Here is a 21,786-nt window from a genome sequence, read left to right as displayed (position 1 = left end):
CCCCCCCCCCCCCCTCAGCCTCTCCCTCCTTCCCACTGACAATGCAGGGACACAGGGAATGGGGGTTTTGGTAATTTATCACCCGTAGTTTCTATCGCTGCTCAGGGAGACAAGTCATTCCACTGCTGCACCGTGGGGTCCCTACCATGGGAGACAGTTCTCTGCGAACTTCTCCAACGTGGCTCCATCTAACGAGCAACAGTCCTCACAAAACTTCTGTAGCGTGGGTCACTCTTCCACGGGGTGCAGTTCTTCAAGGACAGGCTATTCCAGCCTGAGTGCAGGGCCCCTCTCTCCATGGGTCTCCCACAGGATTACAGTCTCCTCCAGGCATCCAGCTGCTCCAGCGTGGGCACCTCCTTCATGGGCTGCAGGAGGACAGTCTGCTGCTTCACCATGGTCTTCACCACAGGCTGCAGAGGAATCCCAGCTGCAGTGCCTGGAGCACCTCCTCCCCTTCCATCTTCACTGACCTTGGTGTCTACATAGTTGTTCTTCTCACGTGTTCTCACTCTGCTCTTCTCTGGCTGGAATTAAAACTGCACAATTTTTTGTTTTCTTTCTTCTTAAATATGTTATCACAGAGGCATTACCACTATCTCTAATTGGCCCAGCCTTGGCCAGTGGCATGTCCACCCTCAGAGCCATCAGGGATTGGCTCTGCCAGACATGGTGGAAGCTTCTAGTAGCTTCTCACAGAAGCCACCTCTGTGGCCGCCCCCACTACCAAGAACCAGGCCATGCAAAGCCAACACACTCTGCTTGCAGTACTTTGTCAAAAAGTCTACTTATTTACCAACATGAAATGATATCAAACACAAACAGGAAGAAACTTTCATGGTTTGACCCCAACAGCAACTAAGTACCAGGTTGTTGGGATCCAATTATTAAAAGATGTCTCCACCCAAATTAAGGTACAAATGTGGCCATATGCCAAAGTCAATAGTATGGATTTTATTTAACAATAAATGGGGGGGGGGGGGCAGGGGGAGAAAGAGAGAAAGAGACAGATTAAGTAGAGAGATAGCTACCACCATGTGGGTCCCTGCATCATCCTGCTGGCCTTTACTCTTCTGGTCTTCTCAGTGGTGGGGGTCCACTGGTTTTCTTCTGGAGGTACCACTTATACAGTCCAAGTCCCAGGTATCCACAGAGCATAGATGGTGTTCCCACAACCTGGGCTGGCATGTGTACAAGGACTTCCTTCCTTTCTCACAGTTTTCCATGGTAGGAATTTTTGTCCAAATAGGTTACCCACATCTGCCTCACCAGGCCTGGCATCTTCCTTTTCTTGACATCTGCACTTATCACAAGTTTCTACAGTACAATTTTGTCTAGTGTCCTAATTCCAAACCTTCTCCTCCATGTAGACCTGAAATTAACACCTTCCTGTATTCCAACTGTGCGTGTTTTGCTGGCTTACCTTTTGGGAATTTCCTTCTTTGACAGTGTTTTGAGACATTTTACTGCATTCTTTAAGTCTTGACACATGCAGCCACTCACTCCACACAAGGGAAAAAGAGAATAAAAAAAAAAAAAAGTAAACCTCATGGGTAGAAATAAGAACAGTTTAATAATTGAAACAAAAAAAATGCAATAAAATAAAAAAATAATAGTAACGATAATAAGAGTAATGAAAAGGATAGAGAAATAATAATAAAACCCAAGAGAAAGAAGTTATGCACAATACAATAGCTTATCATCTGTTGACCAATGCCCAGTTAGTCCCCTCCTGGCCAACTCCCCCCAGTTTATATACTGAGCATGATGTTCTATAGTATGGAATATTCCTTTGGCCAGTTCAGGTCAGCTGCCCCAAACTGCAGTGTCTATTCCTACACCTCTCAAGTGGATGGACTACAATATGGGGACTGGAGGAGCGAAGTCCCTCCCACTGTAAGAGAACATTAGGTCTGTGATAGCTTAAAGAACTTGAACATATGGGACCTGATGATATGCATTCCAGAGTCCTGAGGGAATTGACTGATGTAGTGGCCAGACCACTCTCCATGATATTTGAAAACTCATGGCAGTCAGGTGAACAAGATAAAGGAAAAATCACACCCATCTTAAAAAGAGTAGAAAGGAGGACCCCAGGAACTACAAACCTCATCTTTGTGCCTGGGAAGATTATGGAACAGATCCTCCTAGAATCTATGCTAAGATACATGGAGGACAGGGAGGTGATTTGAGACAGCCAACACAGCTTCACCAAGAGCAAGTCCTGCCTGACCAATCTTGTGGCCTTCTATAATGGAGTGACTGCATCAGTGGACAACGGAAGGGCTATGGATGCCATCCATCTGGACTTCTGTAAAGCTTTTGATACAATCCCTCACAACATCCTTCTCTCTGAATTGGAGATATGGATTTGATGGGTGGGCTGTTCAGTGGGTGAGGAGTTGGTTGAATGGTCACATCCAGAGGGTAGTGGTCAATAGCTTAGTGTCCTGATGGATACTGGTGACAAGTGTTCCTCAGGGATCTGTATTGGGACCAGTGCTATTTAATATTTTCATCAGTGACACAGACAGTGGGATTAAGTGCCCCCTCAGCAAGTTTGTAGATGATACCAAGCTGAGTCGTGCGGTTGCCAAACTTGAAGGACAGGATGCCATCCAGAGGGACCTGGGCAGGCTTGAGATGTGGGCCCATGGGAATCTCATGAAGTTTAATAAGGCCAAGTGCAAGGTGCTGTACCTGGGTAGGGGCAACCCCTGGTATCAATACAAGGTAAGGGATGAATGGATTGAGAGCAGCCCTGCCAAGAAGGATTTGGGGGTGCTGGTAGATGAGAGGCTGGAAATGAGCAGGCAATGTGCACTTGCAGCCCAGAAAGCCAACCACGTTCTGGGCTGTATGAAAAGAAGCATGACCAGAAGGTCAAAGGAGGTGATTCTGTCCCTCTGCTCCACTCTTGTGAGATCCCACCTGGAGTACTGCATCCAGTTCTGGAGCTCCCAACATAAAAAGGATGTAGACCTGCTGGAGTGAGTCCAGAGAAGGGCCATCCAGAAATGCCAGTAGGATGGGATGCCACCCAGAGGGACCTTGACAGGCCTGAGGGGTGGGTACGTGCAAACCTTATGAAGTTCAACAACACCAAGAGCAAGGTCCTGGACCCGGGTCAGGGCAATCCCAAGCATAATATAGGCTGGGCTGATGTGGACTTGGGGTTGTTGATTGACGAGAAGCTTGACGTGACCTGAGAAAGTGCACTTGCAGCTGAGAAAGATACCTATATCCTGGGCTGCATCAAAAGAAGCATTACCAGCAGATTCAAGGAGGTGATTCTCCCCCTCTGCTCTGTTCTCGAGAGACCCTACCTAACTTAGAATACTTCATTCAGCTCTGGAGTCCTCAGCACAGTAAGGCATCAGCCTGTTGGAGAGAGTCCAGAGGAGGACCATGAAGATGAGAGGGCTGGAGCACCTCACCAATGAAGATGGGCTGAGATAACTGGGACTGCTCAGCATGGAGAAGAGAAGGCTCCTTATAGCAGCCTTTTGGTATCTAAAGGGAACCTACAAGAAAGCTAGAGAGTGACTTTTTACAAGAGCATGAAGTCATAGAGCACTACATACGATATGTCATAAAAAGGCTTGGTGAGGTCATGGTGACCACTGAAGGTCAACCCATCACATTTGCAAAAAGTTTACTGAACAGTACAGAAGTATACAGAAGTATACTGAATGTATGGATTTTTCTTAGCATGCAAGTAAATCTCCCTCTGGAGGGAAATAGTGATTATTACTGGCCTATAGTGAGGGTAAAATAAAATAACAAAGCTCTCGTTTAAAATATTTAACAGTTATTTCAAAATGCAGAAGTTTATTTCCCCATTGCAAGTTCCTTTGAGCCATCAGGCATCGACATAATTTATTACTGTTTTGAAAAAGGTCTTGGGATGGTACGCTTAAAAAAGTTATTGTGTCCATAATTAGTGGTATCATGAGATGTAAATAGTACATGTGACTGTATCTGAGTGCTTGATTATAATTATGGTGAAACAGAAACATCCTTTAACTTTGTAGGGAATTTAACAGAATAACAGTCTAAATATGCAACTTCTTTGTGTGATTTAAGGCTGTTGCTTTTTAGTGACATTTTTGTAACAGAATGACAAGCAATGCTGTACATTGGGAAAAGAAATTTGGCCTTCCAAAAACAGGCTGACATTAGCATGTGGGATACAGTTGCCCAAGGGTGTCCTGATACAGTGTTATTAAAATTCAACAAGAGTTATGGAAGGAATATATACTTTTTCATTCAAATTTTATTCTCTTCTGCTCCTTACTCTATTTTCCCTTGTGTCATTACTTTTATTTCCTTTCTCTTTTTCGCTTGCCATGGTTTTACCCCAACTGGCCACTAAGTACCATGCAGCCGCTCATAAGTTTCCCCTCAACCCTGGTGGGATGGGGAGGACAATCAGGAAAAATAATCATGGGTTCAGATAAAAACAATTTAATAATTGAAACAAATAAAATATAATATAATAATAATAATGGCAGCAAAAAGGTGAGACAGATTTCCAGCCTTCTTGGCCTCTTTTGCTCTTCAGGACTGCCTCCCAAGGAACTCTCTCAACTAGTCTCCTTAACAGGTCAGTCTGCCCTCCAGAAGTCCCAGGTGGCAGTTCTGCTGACACCCCTCCTTATTTCTCTAAGAATTGAAAACTCAATCATTTCATGATCACTATACCCAAGACAGCCGCCAATCATCACAGCACCCACCAGTCCTTCTCTGTTTACAAACAGCAAGTCCAGGGCGGTGCCTTCCCTAGTTGGCTCTCTCACCAGCTGTGTCAGCAAGTTTTCTTCCACACACTCCAAGAATCTCCTAGGCTGTTTTGTCTCTGCTGTATTGCATTTCCAGTGGGCATCTGGCAAAGTGAAGTCCCCCAGGAGAATGAAGGCTAGCAGTTGTGAGACTTCTCCCAGTTGCTTATAGAATATTTCATCTACCTCTTCATCTTGGTTGGGTGGTCTATAACAGACTCCCACCGGGATATCTGCCTTGATTGCCTTTCTCCTGGTTCTTACCCATAAACACTCAACTCTATTTGTGCCATCATCAAGCTCCAGACAATAAAAACACTCCATAACTTGAAAATGTTTTGACTGTCCTATGGAGGCTTTGGTGCAAAATATGCTTTAAATTAAATGAGGTAAAACTTACGTTCTCAGAGGAATGTACAAACACATGGTAACTCCCATTATTGATGTGTTTCTCTCCTCTTTAGGTGCGCTTAATGATCACAGATGCTGCAAGACACAAGCTCCTTGTACTAACTGGACAGTGCTTTGAAAACACAGGAGAACTCATTCTTCAGTCAGGGACCTTCTCCTTCAATAATTTCATTGAGATTTTCACAGATCAAGAGGTGTGTTCAGAAAAGTGTTTTCCATATATTGTCATGTGATGGCACAGGTTTTTAAGAGACTAAAATTGGCCCTCTTGTTAGAATTAACATTAGCTAGCTAATGCTGATGCTTTTTACTCTTTATTATAGGCTTTCTTTAAAGACATTTAATTTACTTCAGTCTTGATGTAAATTGCTTTACAAAGGAATTACATTTTAATTTGGGGATATAAATTGCAATTTCAAGAAAGAGAAAACCAAGGAACATTTTGACAATGGAAGGAGACAGTGTTGTGTTTAAAATATACAGCTTGTTTTCCAAGGTGCACTTACAAAGCAGTTGAATTTGACAGCAGGTTCTTGCCTGATGGCAGTTAGTAATAAATAAGACAGACTATCTGTTAGAAAGGCTCTAGTTTTTGCACCACCTACATGTTTGGCTTCCTTACTGTAGTGTATAACATTTTGATAGTGAAATCTAAATATTGTGGGATTTACAGAAGAAAAATATAATCATGAAATATACCAATATTTAATGCTGTTTCTTTCATGACTTGTTATTTTGCTATTTTGCTTAATGTATTGTCTGAAAGTCCTTGTAGGGCAGGAACCTGTAGTAAACAAGCTGTCACACTTAATTTGGCTGCTGTGTAAAATATATATTTAAATAATCTGTATGGCTTCATCCCTCAGTATTTAGTTCCCAAAATTAAATAGGAGCATTTCAGTGGAGTGTATTTTGAAAGTTCAGCACTGACAAAAGTTTGCATGAGTTCCAGTGTGACCTTGTTGTATCCATTTGGGAACAGACTTTTTAGCAGGGCCTGTTGAAATAGGACAAGATGTAATGTTTTTAAACTAAAAGAGGGTTGATTTAGATTAGATATAAGAAATATTTTTTTTTTACAATGAGGGTGGTGAAACACTGAAACAGGTTGCCCAGAGAGGTTGTAGACCTTCTACAATAAGGTCACCCACCTAGTGGATGATGGGAAGGTGATGGATGTAGTTTTTCTGGATTTTAGTAAGACTTTTGATACTGTCCCTCACAGCATCTTTCTGGAAAAGTTGCCCAGCTATGGGATGAGTGGGCTTATGGTGAGCTAGGTGAAGAACTGACTGAAGGGCATGGCTCAAAGGATTGTAGTGAATGGGGCTATATCTGGCTGGTGACCAGTCACTAATGGTGTTCCTTAGGGCTCAGTTCTAGGGCCAATTCTGTTCAATATATTTATCAATGATCTCAATGCAGGAGTTAAATGCACTGTTAGCAAATTTGCTGATGATACCAAACTGGGAGGTGCTGTTGACTCTCTTGAGGAACAAGAGGCCTTGCAGAGGGATCTACATAGATCGGAGCATTGGGCAATGAAATTTAACAAGTCCAAATGCTGGATTCTGCACCTGGGACGGAATAATGCCAGACACGAGTATAGATTGTGAGATGAGTGGCTGGAGAGCAGCCCTGCAGAAAGGGATCTGGACATGCTGGTTGAGAAAAGTTTCACTTCAGTTTTTTTTTGCTTTGCTTTTTTACAGAAAAGCCATGTCTGACATAGGAGTGAGATTTATACTCATATCAAATGGTTGCAATACAGCAAAGATAGAAAACATGTATTTTCTGCTTTAGTTATTGGCATGATAATTTTTCTTTCAATTACAGCCATTGTCTTTGTTGCATTTTATTATTGGTAAATGCTGAAATAAATTATGTAACACAAAGAAAGGAAGCAAGACACACAGAGGAACACAGATCTGCTGCAATCAAGCATCTTTTTTTATATATCCATTTCTTCTGCTGATTCAGTTTGTAGTCCAAGACTTTCAAATTATTCAGCTGCATTCTAATCTATTATCTTTATGAAAGCTACTCCTATATCTTGAACTAGCAATTGAGTGTCTGCAAAGAAGGTTGGGGTATTTTGCATGATACCATGTGGGTATATTTTGCATTGAATTTTATGTCTGAATTAATTCTATAAAATTTATATAATTTGGTGGTCTCTTTGTTAAGTGCAAATAAAACAGAAATGGGCTACATTTGACCTATTTTCCTGTTAAAAAAAAAAAAGTCAAATGTGTCTGTTGAATTGGAAGAACATAAAAAGTATATCATACCTTTTCATGTTTGTGTACTAATGTGGAAACACCAAACATTGGTTTTTAGTTCAGACTGGAATAGAGCAATAGCTCTTCATACTATGGCATAGAACGTTTTCTTTTCTGTGCCTTTATTTTAGTAAATCATGTTAGTACTAGCATGTTGCGGTTTAGGAATGGTACTCCCCAGTTTAGTGCCCCAACCAAGACTCTCCCAAACCAGATCCCACTCTCTCCCCCCCACCCCCATTGAAAGCACAAAAGGCAAAGATCATGGGTTGAGAAAAGAACAATATACTGGAAACAGCAATGAGATAAGAAAACTAACAGTGACAGCAAGAATATTAATAATAAAAGCTGTAAGACAATGAAACTATTTACATGGAAAACTTTGACAAATACTGACTGGGTCTTCCTGACCACAGTTTTCTCCTGACCAAAAAAAAGTTACTCTCCTCCTCTGAAGCCAGAGAGAGTCCCTTTCCCCCATCCCTAGCAATGACATAAGGTGGTATTGAATAACACTAGGGTCTGGCCATGCTCCCCTCCTGACTACTGTAAAAAATTAGCCCTGTCCTGGCCTAAACTAGGGCACATATTTTCAAACACTGTCAAAATTAATGGAGCTTTTCTAGATTTTCACTTTTGTGATCCATGAGTTGAAAATAAAAATAATGACAAGATTGTTTTTAACCATAACACTTTTTTTCTGGCTCTTTCTTTATCACTGAATTAAATTTTTTTTTATTTATAAGACTATATATATAAAGCATTATAAATATATATTGCATAATATAATATATGTATTTATATATATATTTGTCATAGCTTAACCCCAGCTGGCAACTAAGCCCCACATAGCGGCTTGCTCATTTCCCTCACAGTAGGATTGGCGAGACAGTCAGAGGGGGAAAAATGCGAGAACTCGTGGGTTGAGATAAAGACAATTTAATAGGCAAAGCAAAATAAAGAATTAGTTCACTGCTTCCCATGGGCAGGCAGGTGTTCAGCCATTTCCAAGAAAGCAGGGATCTATCATGAGTAATGGTGACTTGGAAAGACAAACGCCATCATCCAACCCAAACATCCTCCCATTCCTCTTTCCTTCCCTAGCTTTATATGCTGATCATGACATATGGTATGGAATGTCCCTTTGGTCAGTTGGAGTCAGCTGCCCCAGCTGTGTCTCATCTCAACTTCTTGTACACCCACAGACTATTCATTGATGGTGTGATATGAGAAGCAGAAAAGGCCTTTATTCTATATAAGCCCTGCTCAGCAACAGCTAAAACATCCCTGTGTTATCAATACTTTTTTTTTAGCACAAATCCAAAACACAGTTCTATATTAGCTAATATGAAAAAAATTAACTCTATCCCAGCCAAAACCAGAAAAATAGAACATATATAAATATATTTGCCTCACAATCTCAGAAATACAAAACTTGTAACTTTTTGCATTTTTTATGGAATAAATAATTTATTAGTGTTCTGGAAAACTGTCCTGCAGTCTGGGAGTCAAGAGTTAATCTGCAGAAAGAGCTGTGGTGTTGTGAAATACATGCTGTGTAAGGAGAGGGTGTGGAAGGCAGCTGCTCCAGGAGGATGCTAGCCTCCTCTAGGCTGCAGTTATTCTTTCTGCCTGTTAAGAGGATGTGCTGTTTCCCTTAGATATTTGTCTGGCTCTTCTGAATGGACAGGGGCAGCAGGGAGACTCGTGAGCCAATGGCAGAGTAGTGGCAGCTCTGGCAACATTAGCTTCATAGTCCTCATCCCCTCTAAATTAAAACTTGTACTGTTCTCCTGTAAAGGGTAGAGGAGGCAGGGGAGAACATTGGGGTACTTTCCCCCTTTAGATAGTGAGGAAGGGACATTTCCTCATAAGCTGATCCTTTGTATTTTAAAAAATACAGTAGAAAACTAATTGTGATAGCTGGTTCCTTTAACTTCTAGGATGGGTACTCAACAGTGCAGAAGCGAACGAAAAAGGTTTTATCTGATCAGGAGCTATTATGTCCTGATATTAATTGTAATTAAAAAATGAATTTACATGCATCTTGTGGTTTTGTTTTACAACCTTAGATTGGTGAATTATTGAGCACCACACACCCTGCCAACAAAGCCAGCTTAACTCTTTTCTGCCCTGAGGAAGGAGAATGGAAAAATTCCAACCTTGACAGACACAACCTTCAAGACTTTATTAACATTAAGCTCAACTCAGCTTCCATATTGCCCAAAATGGAAGGACTCTCTGAATTCACTGAGTATCTGTTAGAATCAGTAGAAGTGCCATCACCCTTTGACATTTTGGAACCTCCAACTTCAGGAGGCTTCTTGAAACTCTCCAAACCCTGCTGTTATATTTTCCCAGGTGGAAGAGGTGACTCTGCATTGTTTGCAGTGAATGGATTCAACATGCTTATCAATGGAGGATCTGAAAGAAAATCTTGTTTTTGGAAACTTATCCGGCACTTGGACAGGGTAGATTCCATTCTACTCACTCACATTGGAGATGATAACAGCTTCAAGTTGAGAGATCCCTTATGTCTTCACCAGAGGATTTAACAAAGGATTTTGAGGAATTAAAAGCTGAAGAAGATGAAACAATAAAAGAAACAAAACTTCAAGTTGCACTCATAGAGGATAATCTAAGACTCACTGGCATAGAACAAAAAGAGACCTTTGAAGTACAAAAAGAAAAATTAGATCATGAAGGACCTGCTGAGTCTTCTGATGAAGGCATAACTACCACAGAGGCAGAGGGTGAGTGTGAACAAATACCTGAGGAACTGGAACCAGTGGAAAAGCACAGAGTTGATGACCATGCAAAGTTTGAAGATGAGGGAACTGTCTTAGAAGAATCATATGAAGGAGGAAATTATGAGGAAAAGGCAGAGACAGAGGAAGCTGAAGAGCGAGGTGAAGATGAGGAGGTAAAGACACAACTGGTCACTACAAAACCATATATGAAGAAAGCAAGAAAACTGCAAGAGAGTTCAGAAGAAATAATGGCTGATATTAAAGCCGAAAAATATATTGAAAAGGCAGATGATGAGGCATCAGATGAACAGGCTGAGGAAGATGTGGAAGAAGCAGTAGAAAAGGCAGAAACTGAAGACACTGAAGAAGACAAGGAAGACAAAGCAAAAGACTTTAAAGATGAAGAGGACACTGGAAAAATACAAGCTGAAGAAGACTGTGTGATGGCTGTAGTAGACAAAGCTGCAGAAGCTGGTGAAGTTGAAGATAAATATAGCCTACTTATACTTACATCAACAAAACACTCAGAGCCTCAGTCTCCAGAAGTTGAACTGGCTTCTTCTGTCCATGATGAAACATTACCTGGTGGCTCAGAAAGTGAAGCCGCTGTTTCTGATGAAGAAGATAGAGAAAATGCACCTGAGGAATTCACAGCTACTTCAGGTTATACACAGTCTACCATCGAAATAGCCAGTGAACCAACTCCAATGGATGAAATGTCTACGCCCCGGGATGTGATGAGTGATGAAACTATCAGCGAGGAAAGTGAGTCACCTTCTCAAGAGCATATGTACATTACCAAGTATGAGACGTCATTGTACTCTCAAGAATTTGCTAGACCTAAACTTTCTCCACTTCCAGTTGCTTTTAATGGATTATCAGAGGGATCCAAAACAGAGGCCACAGAAGGTAAAGATTATAATGCCTCAGCTTCTACCATCTCACCACCTTCATTAGAGGAAGACAAATTCTGTAAATCTGCATTCCAAGATGTATATTGTCAAAAAGAAATTGAAATACAAGGCACTGACAAATTAAAAATCAAAGAACCCTATCCAGAAGATGGTGGAAAACACAGTCCAGCCAAGAGCCCAGCTAAGAGTTTGTCCCCTCTATCACCTGTTGCCAAAACACCACTGAGTGAAGGTAGTGTGAACTTTTCACTTACTCCCAATGAGATCAAAGTCTTGGCTGAGCCTGTCCCCATTGCTACATTGTCTGATGTACATCAAGAAGTTGCCAAAGAGCACTGTGCAATCCCTGAAGATAAAACATTAGAAGTAGCATCTCCCTCACAGTCTGCTCCTGGTAGTGCTGGCCACACGCCTTATTATCCATCTGCCACTGATGAAAAATCCAGTCAGCTTCCCTCTGAAACCAGTGAAAAGTCAACAGAAGTTCCTGTTATCTTTGAAGTCAGTGAAGACAAAGATGAGTCTGCCAAACCCAGAATTAGCCCTATGGATGAGCCTGTGCCAGATTCAGAATCTCCTATTGAAAAGGTTCTCTCACCTCTACGGAGTCCACCACTGATAGGTTCAGAGGCCACTTATGATACATTTTTAAGTGCTTATGTAAAGTCTCCCACCAAAGCTTATGGAAATCCTTCTGAGGGGAAACCTGAAAAAAAAAAATCACCTGTTCAGATGAACCCAGCTTCTGAAGACAACTCTGTGAGCCTTTTCCAAGAAAAACAAGGCGAAAAAAGTATGGAGTGTATGGTAATTAAGGAAGGTTTCAGCCTAGAAAGGAAAATGGAGGATACAATACCCAGCAGCTCTCAGTCTTCACTGGTCTTGAATCAGCAGAAGTTAGCAGGTGATCTCTCACCAACTCAAATAGATATCGGTCAGTTTGGTTCCTTAAAGGAAGACACCAAAATGTCAATTTCAGAAGGCACTGTTTCTGACACATCTGCAACTCCAGTTGATGAAGTTGTAGCAGAAGATACCTATTCCCATATAGGAGGAATAGCTTCTGTCTCTACAGCATCTGTTGCTACTAGTTCATTTCCAGAACCAACTACTGATGATGTATCTCCTTCTTTGCATGCCGAGGTTGGATCCCCCCACTCTACTGAAGTTGATGATTCCCTTTCAGTGTCAGTTGTACAAACACCAACAATGTTTCAGGAAACAGACATGTCTCCATCTAAAGAAGAATGCCCAAGACCCATGTCAATTTCTCCACCAGATTTCTCACCTAAAACTACAAAATCAAGAACCCCAGTGCACAACCACAGATCTCCTGAGCAGTCAACTATGTCAGTAGAATTTGGTCATGAGTCCCCTGAGCAGTCTTTAACAATGGACTTTAGTAGGCAATCTCCAGACTATCCTACTGTAGGCACTAGTATATACCATATATCTGAAAATGGACTGACAGAAGTAGATTATAGCCCTTCAGATATACAGGACCCTATTTTTGCATGGAAGACTTCCACTGTGGAACAGTCATCTTACTCTCAGGAGAAGGATATTTCAGAAATTATTTCAGTTTCTCGAACTGAAGCTTCATCCTCGACTTCATCAGCTCATACACATTCCCAGTTAACTTCTCCACTGCCAGAAGAAACCTTTTCAGGTGCTGTTCCACCCAGACATATGTCACTACATTCTTCTTTCACTTCAGAAAAGATGCAGAGCCTAGGAGAAAAGCTTTCACCAAAGTCTGACCTGTCTCCATTAACTCCAAGGGAATCTTCTCTGTACTCTCCTAGTTTTCCAGATTCACCTCCTGCAATCACAGAAGCTGTGTCAGCTACTCACACATCTTCATTATCTTTGCAAGTGTCCTCTGTCAAAGCATTTAGTTACCAAGAACCCCTAACAAAACACAGTCCAGAACTTTTAATCAGCCCAGAAAAAGAAGATTTAGAGAAAAGCAGCAGGTCACCAGAACAACCTAGTTATTCTTACAAGGTCTCAGAGAAATCTGTTGGGTTACCAGAGGATATTAGCTACTCCTATGAGGCAGTTTCAACATCTAGATCACCTCAGTTCACAGATTATTCCTATGAGATGACAGAGAAAACTATGGGGTCACCAGGAGTCACAGATTATTCCTATGAGATAATTGGGAAAGCTACCAGATCACCTGATGCTGTGGATTATTCCTATGAGACAACAGGGAAAGCCACCAACTCACCTGAAGCCACAGATTTCTCATTTGAGACAACTGGGAAAACCACCAGGTCATCCAAAGCTACTAACTATTCCTATGAAGCAAGTGCACATTTTACTCCAGAAAAATCTTTAGCAGAATCCCATCAAGATGTTGACTTATGTCTTGTGTCCTCCTGTGAATATAAACATTCTAAAACTGAACTTTCACCGTCATTTATTAACCCAAATCCCCTTGAGTGGTTTGCAAGTGAAGAACAGTCTCAATATCAAAAGAAACCGTTAACTCAATCTATGAGAGCTCAGCCACCTTCTGGGGGAAAGCAGCAAGGGTGGCAGTGTGATGAAACCCCTCCCACATCCATGAGTGAGTCTGTCCCATCTCAGACTGATTCAGATGTTCCCCCTGAGACTGAGGAATGCCCTTCCATCACTGCAGATGCTAACATTGATTCTGAAGATGAGTCAGAAACCATTCCGACAGACAAGACAATTACATACAAACAAATTGACCCACCACCTGCCCCAATGCAGGATCACGGTCCTTCCCCTAGGCACCCTGACGTCTCCATGGTTGATCCAGAGATTTTGCCCACTGATCAGAATTTGGGTAAACCTTTGAAGAAGGACCTCAAAGAAAAGACAAAGACAAAAAAGCAGAGTACTAAGACCAAGTTGTCTTCTGCTTTTAAAAGAAGTGATGGTAAATCAAAACAAGTGGCTTCACCGAAACCAGCTGTAAAGGAATCTTTGGACAAAAATTCCAAAACAGTTTCTCAAAAAAAGGAGTCTGTGGAGAAAGCAACCAAAAATATCTCTAATCCAGAAGTAAAGTCTCGAGTGGAAGAGAAAGATAAGGACACCAAGAATGCAGCAAATACAACAACATACAAGTCAGCAAAGACTGCAACCACAGGTAAAGACAGGAGTTCCCTAATGTTAAGATTTTCTTTGTTGTTACAGTGAAGTTAGGTTGCCTTTACATCAGCTGACAATGTGGTTGGTAGCAAACCCCCAAGGAAAGTTCATGTTTTAAATATAAATCTGGCATATTATAGCTACATTTAAATGAATGAAATTCACTAAATTAAGTTTTGCAATCTGATAAATCTGATGTGTCAGTTTGCTAAGATGCAAAGAATTAGAGAGGGTACATCAAATATAAAAAATTTAATACTGTCTGAATTGTTAACCAACTATTAGAATTAAAAATACCACTTCTGTAGGTGAAACGAAATCAGTAGTGAACTAAATTACATTATTCATAGTAAGAATCAGATAGGCATAATCTTCTTAACATAATGTGATGCAGTTCAATATTGTGAGAGGCATAGGTACAATCAGACATTGGATGCTTTTATTACTTTGCTTGAATAATTTAAAAAATAGTATTTTAAAAAAATTATAACAGCAGTAAGAGCACTTTTAATGAGCTGAGCATGTACATCACATAATCCAGTTATGGTCAGTTGACCTTGGCTGGACACCAGATGCCCACCAAGCTGCTTGGCCGCTCCCCTTCCCAGCTGGACAGGGGAAAGAAAATCAGATGGAAAACAACATTTAGATAAGGCAGTTTACTAAAGTGAAAGCGAAAGTTTTTACACTCACAAGCAAAGAGAAAAAAAGAGTTTATTTTCTGCTTCCCATCAGCAAACAATGTTCAGTCACTTTCCAGGAAGCAGGGCTTCAGCTCATGCAGCAGTTGCCCTGGAAGGCAAACATTGTAGAATAACAAATGCCCCCTTGTTCCTCCTCTCTCCCTTAGCTTTTTTATCTGAGCTGTTGTCAGATGGTATGGAATATCCCTTTGGTCAGTTTGGGTCAGCTATCCTAATTGTGTCCCCTCCGAGGATCTTGCCCACTTCCAGCTCCTTGATGGGAGGGAGGCAATGTTAGCACTGACGTTGTGCCAGTGCTGCTCAGCAGTAGCCAAAAGACTGGTATGTTGTCAACACCTTTCTAGCTACAAATGCAAAGCACAGCACTGTAAGGGCTGCTATGGAAAAATGAACTCCAGCTCAGCCAGAACCAATACACAGTTAAAGTTTTACCCCATCAGTGATGACTAAATATCCAGAAAACTAATGTAATTTTTAATTCCTGTTGTGTATTCAAAGTAGTAATAAAATATGAATTAGATTACCAAAGGAGACATTGTGCTAGTATTTTGTTTCTGGCACATCTTGTTAGAGTGTTTTGGGGATACTTGGATTTTGCTGTTTTTAGGACTTATGTTTTATTGAAAACTTTTTACAAGGAGCAAGTGTAGGATTCAGTACAAGCAAACCAGCATTCAAGTCTCTGTAGCTTCATCATTTTAAGTGGTCCACTATTCCTTTCTTACACAATTATTTGCATGTCACTCCTAGTAGACGTTTTTCAAAGCAGCAGTGCAGTTCCTCATGCTGTACATTTCTCCAGCACTTCAGTTTTATATTAGATTCTTATTCCTTGAGGCATGCTTCTGGGGTATATTCTAACACTGACTACAAGGGTCTATTTGATAATGACATTTAAGTGTAATGTCTAATAAATTATGCAATGTTAGCATATACAATTCAGAAATATGTATCACAGAATTTTTATGATAAAAGATGATAAAAGTTTTTTTTAATATACCCAATAGTTAAAAACTCTCTAATTAAGGAAATCTTATCATGTTATGATGCTTATTTGACATATTACCCTGTGATGAATGGCAAGTCCTTCTAGACAATTGTATTGGACTTTCCTGTATTTTCAATATGTAATCCTAAATAGAGTACATTGTACAGATAATTTAGTTTACCAAATGCAATGGGTTGATGCTGGCTAAATGTCAGTGCACCTAAAAAAATTATTTATTCATTTTCTTCTGCTATAGTTAAGCAGAGGAGGGGAAAAGAAAATTAATGGGGTGAGATAAGGATTAGGAGAAAAACACTTTAAGGGCAAAACAGAATTAAAAGGTATACTTTAAAAGGTATAAAGAAAATTTTATTAACAGAATTAAAAGAGAATAATGAGAACAAAAAATAAACTCTTAGAACATCTTTTTCCTCCCCCAGCCCTTCTTTCTTTCTCACCAACAGTGCAGGGAGATAAAACATGGGGGTTTTATTTAGTTTGTCACTTCTAAAAATTTTTCGTCAGTTTACTTAGGGAGAGGAGTCTCTTTTGTTATGCCATGGGGTCTTTCCTACAGGAAACAATTCTCTGTGAACTTTTCCAATGTGGTTTAAATTTTCACGGCTAACAGTTCGCCCAGAACCTGCTTGCAACGTGAAGTCCTTCCCACGACAACTGCTTTTCGTGGGCTGTTTAGCTTATGAGGTGCAGTTTTTAAGGATGAGTTGTTCTAGTATAAAAGCAAGGGTCTTCTTTTATTTCTGAAAGCAAGGGTTTTCTTTCTCTCTGTTCAAGCCTCTCACCCGATCACAGCTTTTCAGTATCCACATGCTCCAGCACCACTGCCTTTTTCTCATGGGCTGCGGGTGAATGATGCATCCTCCCCATGCACTTCATGAATGACAGAGAAACAGTTTGTTGTATTGTAATTCTCACCAGGGCTTACAGAAGAGAACCCTCCCCCCCCCCCCCCCCCCCCCTTGTACTGACGTTAGTGTAGCCTTATTGTTCTCCTCACGTGTCTTCACTTTTTCCTTTTCTCGGACTCAGGAGAGAATCAGTGTTCTTTGGTTCATTTGTTCTCAAGTTCTATCAACTGAAACCGTTTATAGAGTTCTGCAGTGCTGAAAGGTTAATCTTGTCCAGGCTCTGCAAATGGGGAATTGCTCGCCGTGCTTCCCTCTCTCTGTCACGTGGTCTCTGCCAGCACTGAGCAAGCCGTGCGGGCTGCCGGCTCCACTCTCCACCTTTTCTTCATGAGGGACGCCAAGAAAAGAAAAACTGCTGCCTCCGCTTTTGTCTTTCTGTCCACAGCATGGCTGGTTAAAACCAGCTACGTAAATAAAGTCCATTGCAAGCCATGCTGAAGGAACCACAGCGGTGCGGCGCTGCCCCAGCTGCATGGTTGCTCCTGGCGCCGGGATGGCCCCCAGCAGCATGGCCCAGCAGCCACACCGGGATGATGTCCAGTGGCCCCCTCTGGGAAGGGGCCCCAGCCTGCCCCTCCACCCCTCTTTTGAGAGCAGGGAGCAAGACAGCTTCCAGCAGTTTTTTGTTCTTAATTATATTATCATAGAGGCATTATCAGCGTTTTTCTAATTGGCTTAGCAGTGTGCTAATTCTCAGAGCTAGCCAGCGATTGGTTTTGCCAGGCAAAGAGGAAGCTGCTAGCAGCTTCTCACAAAAAAATCACTTCTATGGCTGAGTTTTTTCCTCTTCACCACAAATCAATTAATGCAAAACCAGCACACCAAACTTTATCCTCTGTAACATCATGAAGAGATCAATAAAACATAAATGGTTGTTATAAATGAAAAATAAAAAATAGCCAATTTTAATAAAACTATAAAAAAAAAATAAAATTTATTTCAAGACTGTAATACAGTCCCGACAGCCACCACCCAAAACGGACAGCGTATCACCCCCGGTCGGTGATACGGGTGAACATGAGAAATGGACTCGCTAATACCAAATCTACCCCGTCCACACCAGCTGCTTCGAGGCAGCAGTTCTTATACAGTTTATTTCGCCCGCGGCAGGATGTCTTTGTTTCTTTCTGAGTTCTTCATATTCAAGTTGGTTTCTTTCTCTGGCTTGGGCTGCACAAAGCCTCCATCCGAGAATAGGATAATACACTTCCCCGATTCCCGGAATCCGGCATTCAGTCTGCAGGTGCTGATGGCTCTGGTTATCTCAGATGTGTATTTCGTCCGGGCCATCATCTCCTGGGTGTCACTGGGCACATACCTTTAGTGAAGGCCCATCTCCCGTGTAGCCAAGGTTCCCTTCGAATGCAAATGTCATGGTGCCCATCTGCTCTGCTTTGGTTTTTCCATCCTGAGGAAAGGGATTCTTCACCCCCCCCCCCGAGTATTTTATACACATATATTTTTATACAACGTTTATTTCCACGAATTACTAACTATATTCCTAACAATGGTGATCATCTAGATGAAATTACTGGTTGAATCCTGATTGTCAGTTCACACCATGATCCAGTGTGCAGCAAAAGCAGCTATTTTTGACTTCTTAGAACAGATACTATGCTATGTATAGCAGAAAAACATGCTTCCCTCTACTTTTTGTGATAAGTGGCTAGTTTGTGTATGCAAATAAGGAACCAGCAGGCAAACAAACACTTGTTCTCAGTTTCCTGCAGTAATTGATTTAAGAAGTTTCTCTTTTCTTACACGTTCCACCTTGCCCCTCTTTCTGCTCACATGTAGTATCTCCCTGATGCACCTGTAAGACAGTTTGAACATATCAACAACTACTATGTCTTGGTATGTGCTGATACCCCAAATCTCAGGACCACTTCTGCATTGCTCCCTGTATGACCCTAGCTTTTATAATCATGCATACCTGAAACTTTCAAAAAGTTGTACTTCTTAAATCAGAAAATAATACTGCCATTTATTGAATGGTAATTCAGTAATCACAGACCTGCATAGTAATTGTTGGATAATAGTATATTACTGGGAAAGGTTTGGTCAAATGTTGATTATATGGTAGTGAGTTTTTATTGTATTATATAGTTAGTTATTTTTATTCTATTTTTTTTCCTCCCAGTCCAATTGCAATTGGCATACAACAAAGTTGGAATGTGTTAGATGTAGGAGGGTAATGCCATAAGTGTTTCAGGGGACACAGAAGTACAATAGTAGCTATGTAATGTTTAACTAAGACAAGCAATTTTAAGAATATAATCTCAGCAGTTATAGTGGTAATTAACAAATGCATGTTTTAACTAGCCTGTGATATGTTCTTTTGTTGTTTGATTTCCAAAGGAGCTGGGAATAGTAAGTCATCAAATTCTACAGCAGTGCCTCCAGGACCTCCAATGTATTTGGATCTGGTGTACATTCCCAACCACAGCAACAGCAAGAATGTTGATGTTGAGTTTTTCAAGAGGGTGCGGTCATCCTACTATGTGGTGAGCGGGAATGATTCTGCAGCTGAGGAGCCAAGCAGGGCTGTTCTGGACTCCCTGCTGGAGGGCAAGGCCCAGTGGGACAGTAATATGCAGGTAGGCTCTTCACTAGTATTTCTACCTGGAAATGTAATCTTCTCTGGAAAGCAACTACAGGAAGCCAGAGTGCCTCTGGAGTGGGCAGTAGCTGCTGGAGACAGGAGTTCCCAGCTTGGGCGCCTTGTTTCATAAGTGATGTGAGAGGACACCCAAGTGAGGGACAGAGCTGCACCATGCTCAAATGCTTCTCCATTTCTGACCCTTCTGACCTGTCTCTGGAGAATAAAACAGTTGGGAACTGGTTTACAGGGCCATTTGTCTATTAGATCTTGTTGCTATACCATATATGATCCAAGTTTGGAAACCTTGCAGGTTTTAAGTAGGAAAGAAAAGTGAATGTTTCATGGTTTATATCATCAATGTGTACTCATGGAAACTTCATATGCCTTTCCAACATGATAAATAAGTAAACAAAATATTTGGCCATAATCTGAAGAGCTATCAGTGCAGACTACAGACTGCTGCTTCTCTGGAAAGTTGCACCTCAGCACCTTAGATAACTAAGGTTTTGTTTTGATAAACTGCTGGTTCTCAGTCATTTTATGTTATATACATATTTATTTTCTTTTATCCTATCCACTCTTTCCAAAAGGGAATCATAATTGTTGGCAAAGACTTCTTAAAAAGACATTTTTCTTATCAGTTGCTTCTGTTGTCCATTCCTCAGGAATTCTCTTTTGTGTTGCAGGTGACCTTAATCCCTACCCATGACTCAGAAGTGATGAGAGAATGGTACCAAGACACCCATGAGAAACAGCAGGACCTCAACATTATGGTTTTGGCAAGCAGTAGCACTGTTGTTATGCAAGATGAATCTTTTCCCGCATGCAAGATTGAACTGTAAGAACCAGACCATACACTGCAAGATTTACTTTTTGTCCAGAAATTCTTCAGTTTGAAAACACCTTTTCTAAAAATTTAACCAATCTATTTCAGCTGCTGAACTGTATACCTGCAAAATTCTAAACCCTATCACAGTGATGCAAGTCACAAAGATTTTTAGTCTTTGCTGATTACTAAGGGAAATAACAGCATTCCCATAATAGGGTCAAAATTACTGTGAAAATACAGATCCAGTTTCATCTTCACTGAATGTTTGAAAACCATGTACTGTAGGAATGCGCTCCCTAATGACAGAGTGGCAAAACTAACCTTTGTCCCCCAAAAAAGGAAAGAAGCCCAGAAGCTTCTCTCAACTGTTAGGTGGAAAGCCACCTTATAGGGCCTCAGGGACTTCACCAAACACTAGAGAACATCTAATTGGATAGAAGCCAAAAAGTCCCGCCTGATCAATCAAGTAGAAAAGAACAGAACAAAAGAGAAGAGGGGCTTTTGTGTGAAGTGTTTCTACCAGGGGCAGACCTCTGTACCTGGCTCGAGTTTTTCTATTTGTTATTTTGCCTTTATTAAACCTTTTTTGTTTCTAACACCACAGCAGAAGCCATCCTGCTTATTTTATGCCCCCAAAGCAGTAGCTGAGCTATCCTTGGGTGTATTAAGTGTTTTTCTAGGGCTTATGAGAACTGGCCCGGGACAAACAACTTAATAATGTACTAGCAACTCCAAGTGACTTATGCCAGGCAGAGGCATTTGCCCTTTAAAGAATTACAAAGAGAGAAAAAGAGAGAAAGGGATAGGAGGAGAAAGTAATAAATAATTACATCTCCAGTAACCTCATGGCAACAGCTGTATCGCTTACTGTAGTTTATGCACTCACATGAAAAGGAAGTTTGAAATGTGTATCAATATGAGCTATTGCAAAGGAGGTCCTTACTTTACAGAATTAAGTTAGCTGCAAAATAAGCAGAATGTGGCTAGGAAGTGACGTATAACCTAAATGCTTAGCAGTTTTCCACTTTAATTTGAACCCCGCATACTGACATCCCATAACAATCATAGGCCAAATATGCATGTAGTCTGAACCTCATTGTGAATTCTAAAACCTTTACTTCAACATGCAAAATTGTTGATCTAAGGCATGCTCCCAGTAAAAATCCACTCACTCCAGTCAGAACTGACTAGTACACATGCTTAAACACCCATGTCCACTGTCAATTAACTAAAACAAAATACCAGAGCAATTGGGAGTACATACAGTAGACAATTTGCCTTAGAAAGTGACTTGAATGTACAAAGAAACTTGATGCACTTATTTTTTAATGTTGACACAGGAAATTTATAAAACATCTGTGTAGGATCATAGTTGCACCAGTAAAGAAGTGTGAGTGTGCATGAAGTGTATACTAGAAACCTATCTGACTGGTCAAACAGCTTGGTGCTATGAAGTACATATGTTAGTTC

General features: G+C 41.0%; 1 protein-coding gene across 1 annotated transcript in view; it reads left to right on the top strand.

Moving 5' to 3' along the window:
- The window catches only part of LOC121359867 (microtubule-associated protein 1B-like), a 21,413-nt gene extending 1,084 nt beyond the window's left edge, over window positions 1-20,329 (top strand). The window contains 5 exon segments of the mRNA XM_041479132.1: window positions 5,246-5,386; window positions 9,547-9,984; window positions 9,987-14,262; window positions 19,244-19,482; window positions 20,174-20,329. Coding sequence (XP_041335066.1) covers window positions 5,255-5,386; window positions 9,547-9,984; window positions 9,987-14,262; window positions 19,244-19,482; window positions 20,174-20,329 — 5,241 coding nt within the window. The 5' untranslated portion in view covers window positions 5,246-5,254.
- Window positions 20,330-21,786: the final 1,457 nt, after the last annotated feature.

Source organism: Pyrgilauda ruficollis, unplaced genomic scaffold, assembly GCF_017590135.1.
Source record: "Pyrgilauda ruficollis isolate IOZ18807 unplaced genomic scaffold, ASM1759013v1 scaffold476, whole genome shotgun sequence".
Classification (NCBI taxonomy): Eukaryota; Metazoa; Chordata; class Aves; order Passeriformes; family Passeridae; genus Pyrgilauda; species Pyrgilauda ruficollis.
Note: the sequence above shows the minus strand (reverse complement) of the source record. Positions and strands in the feature narration are given on the sequence as shown.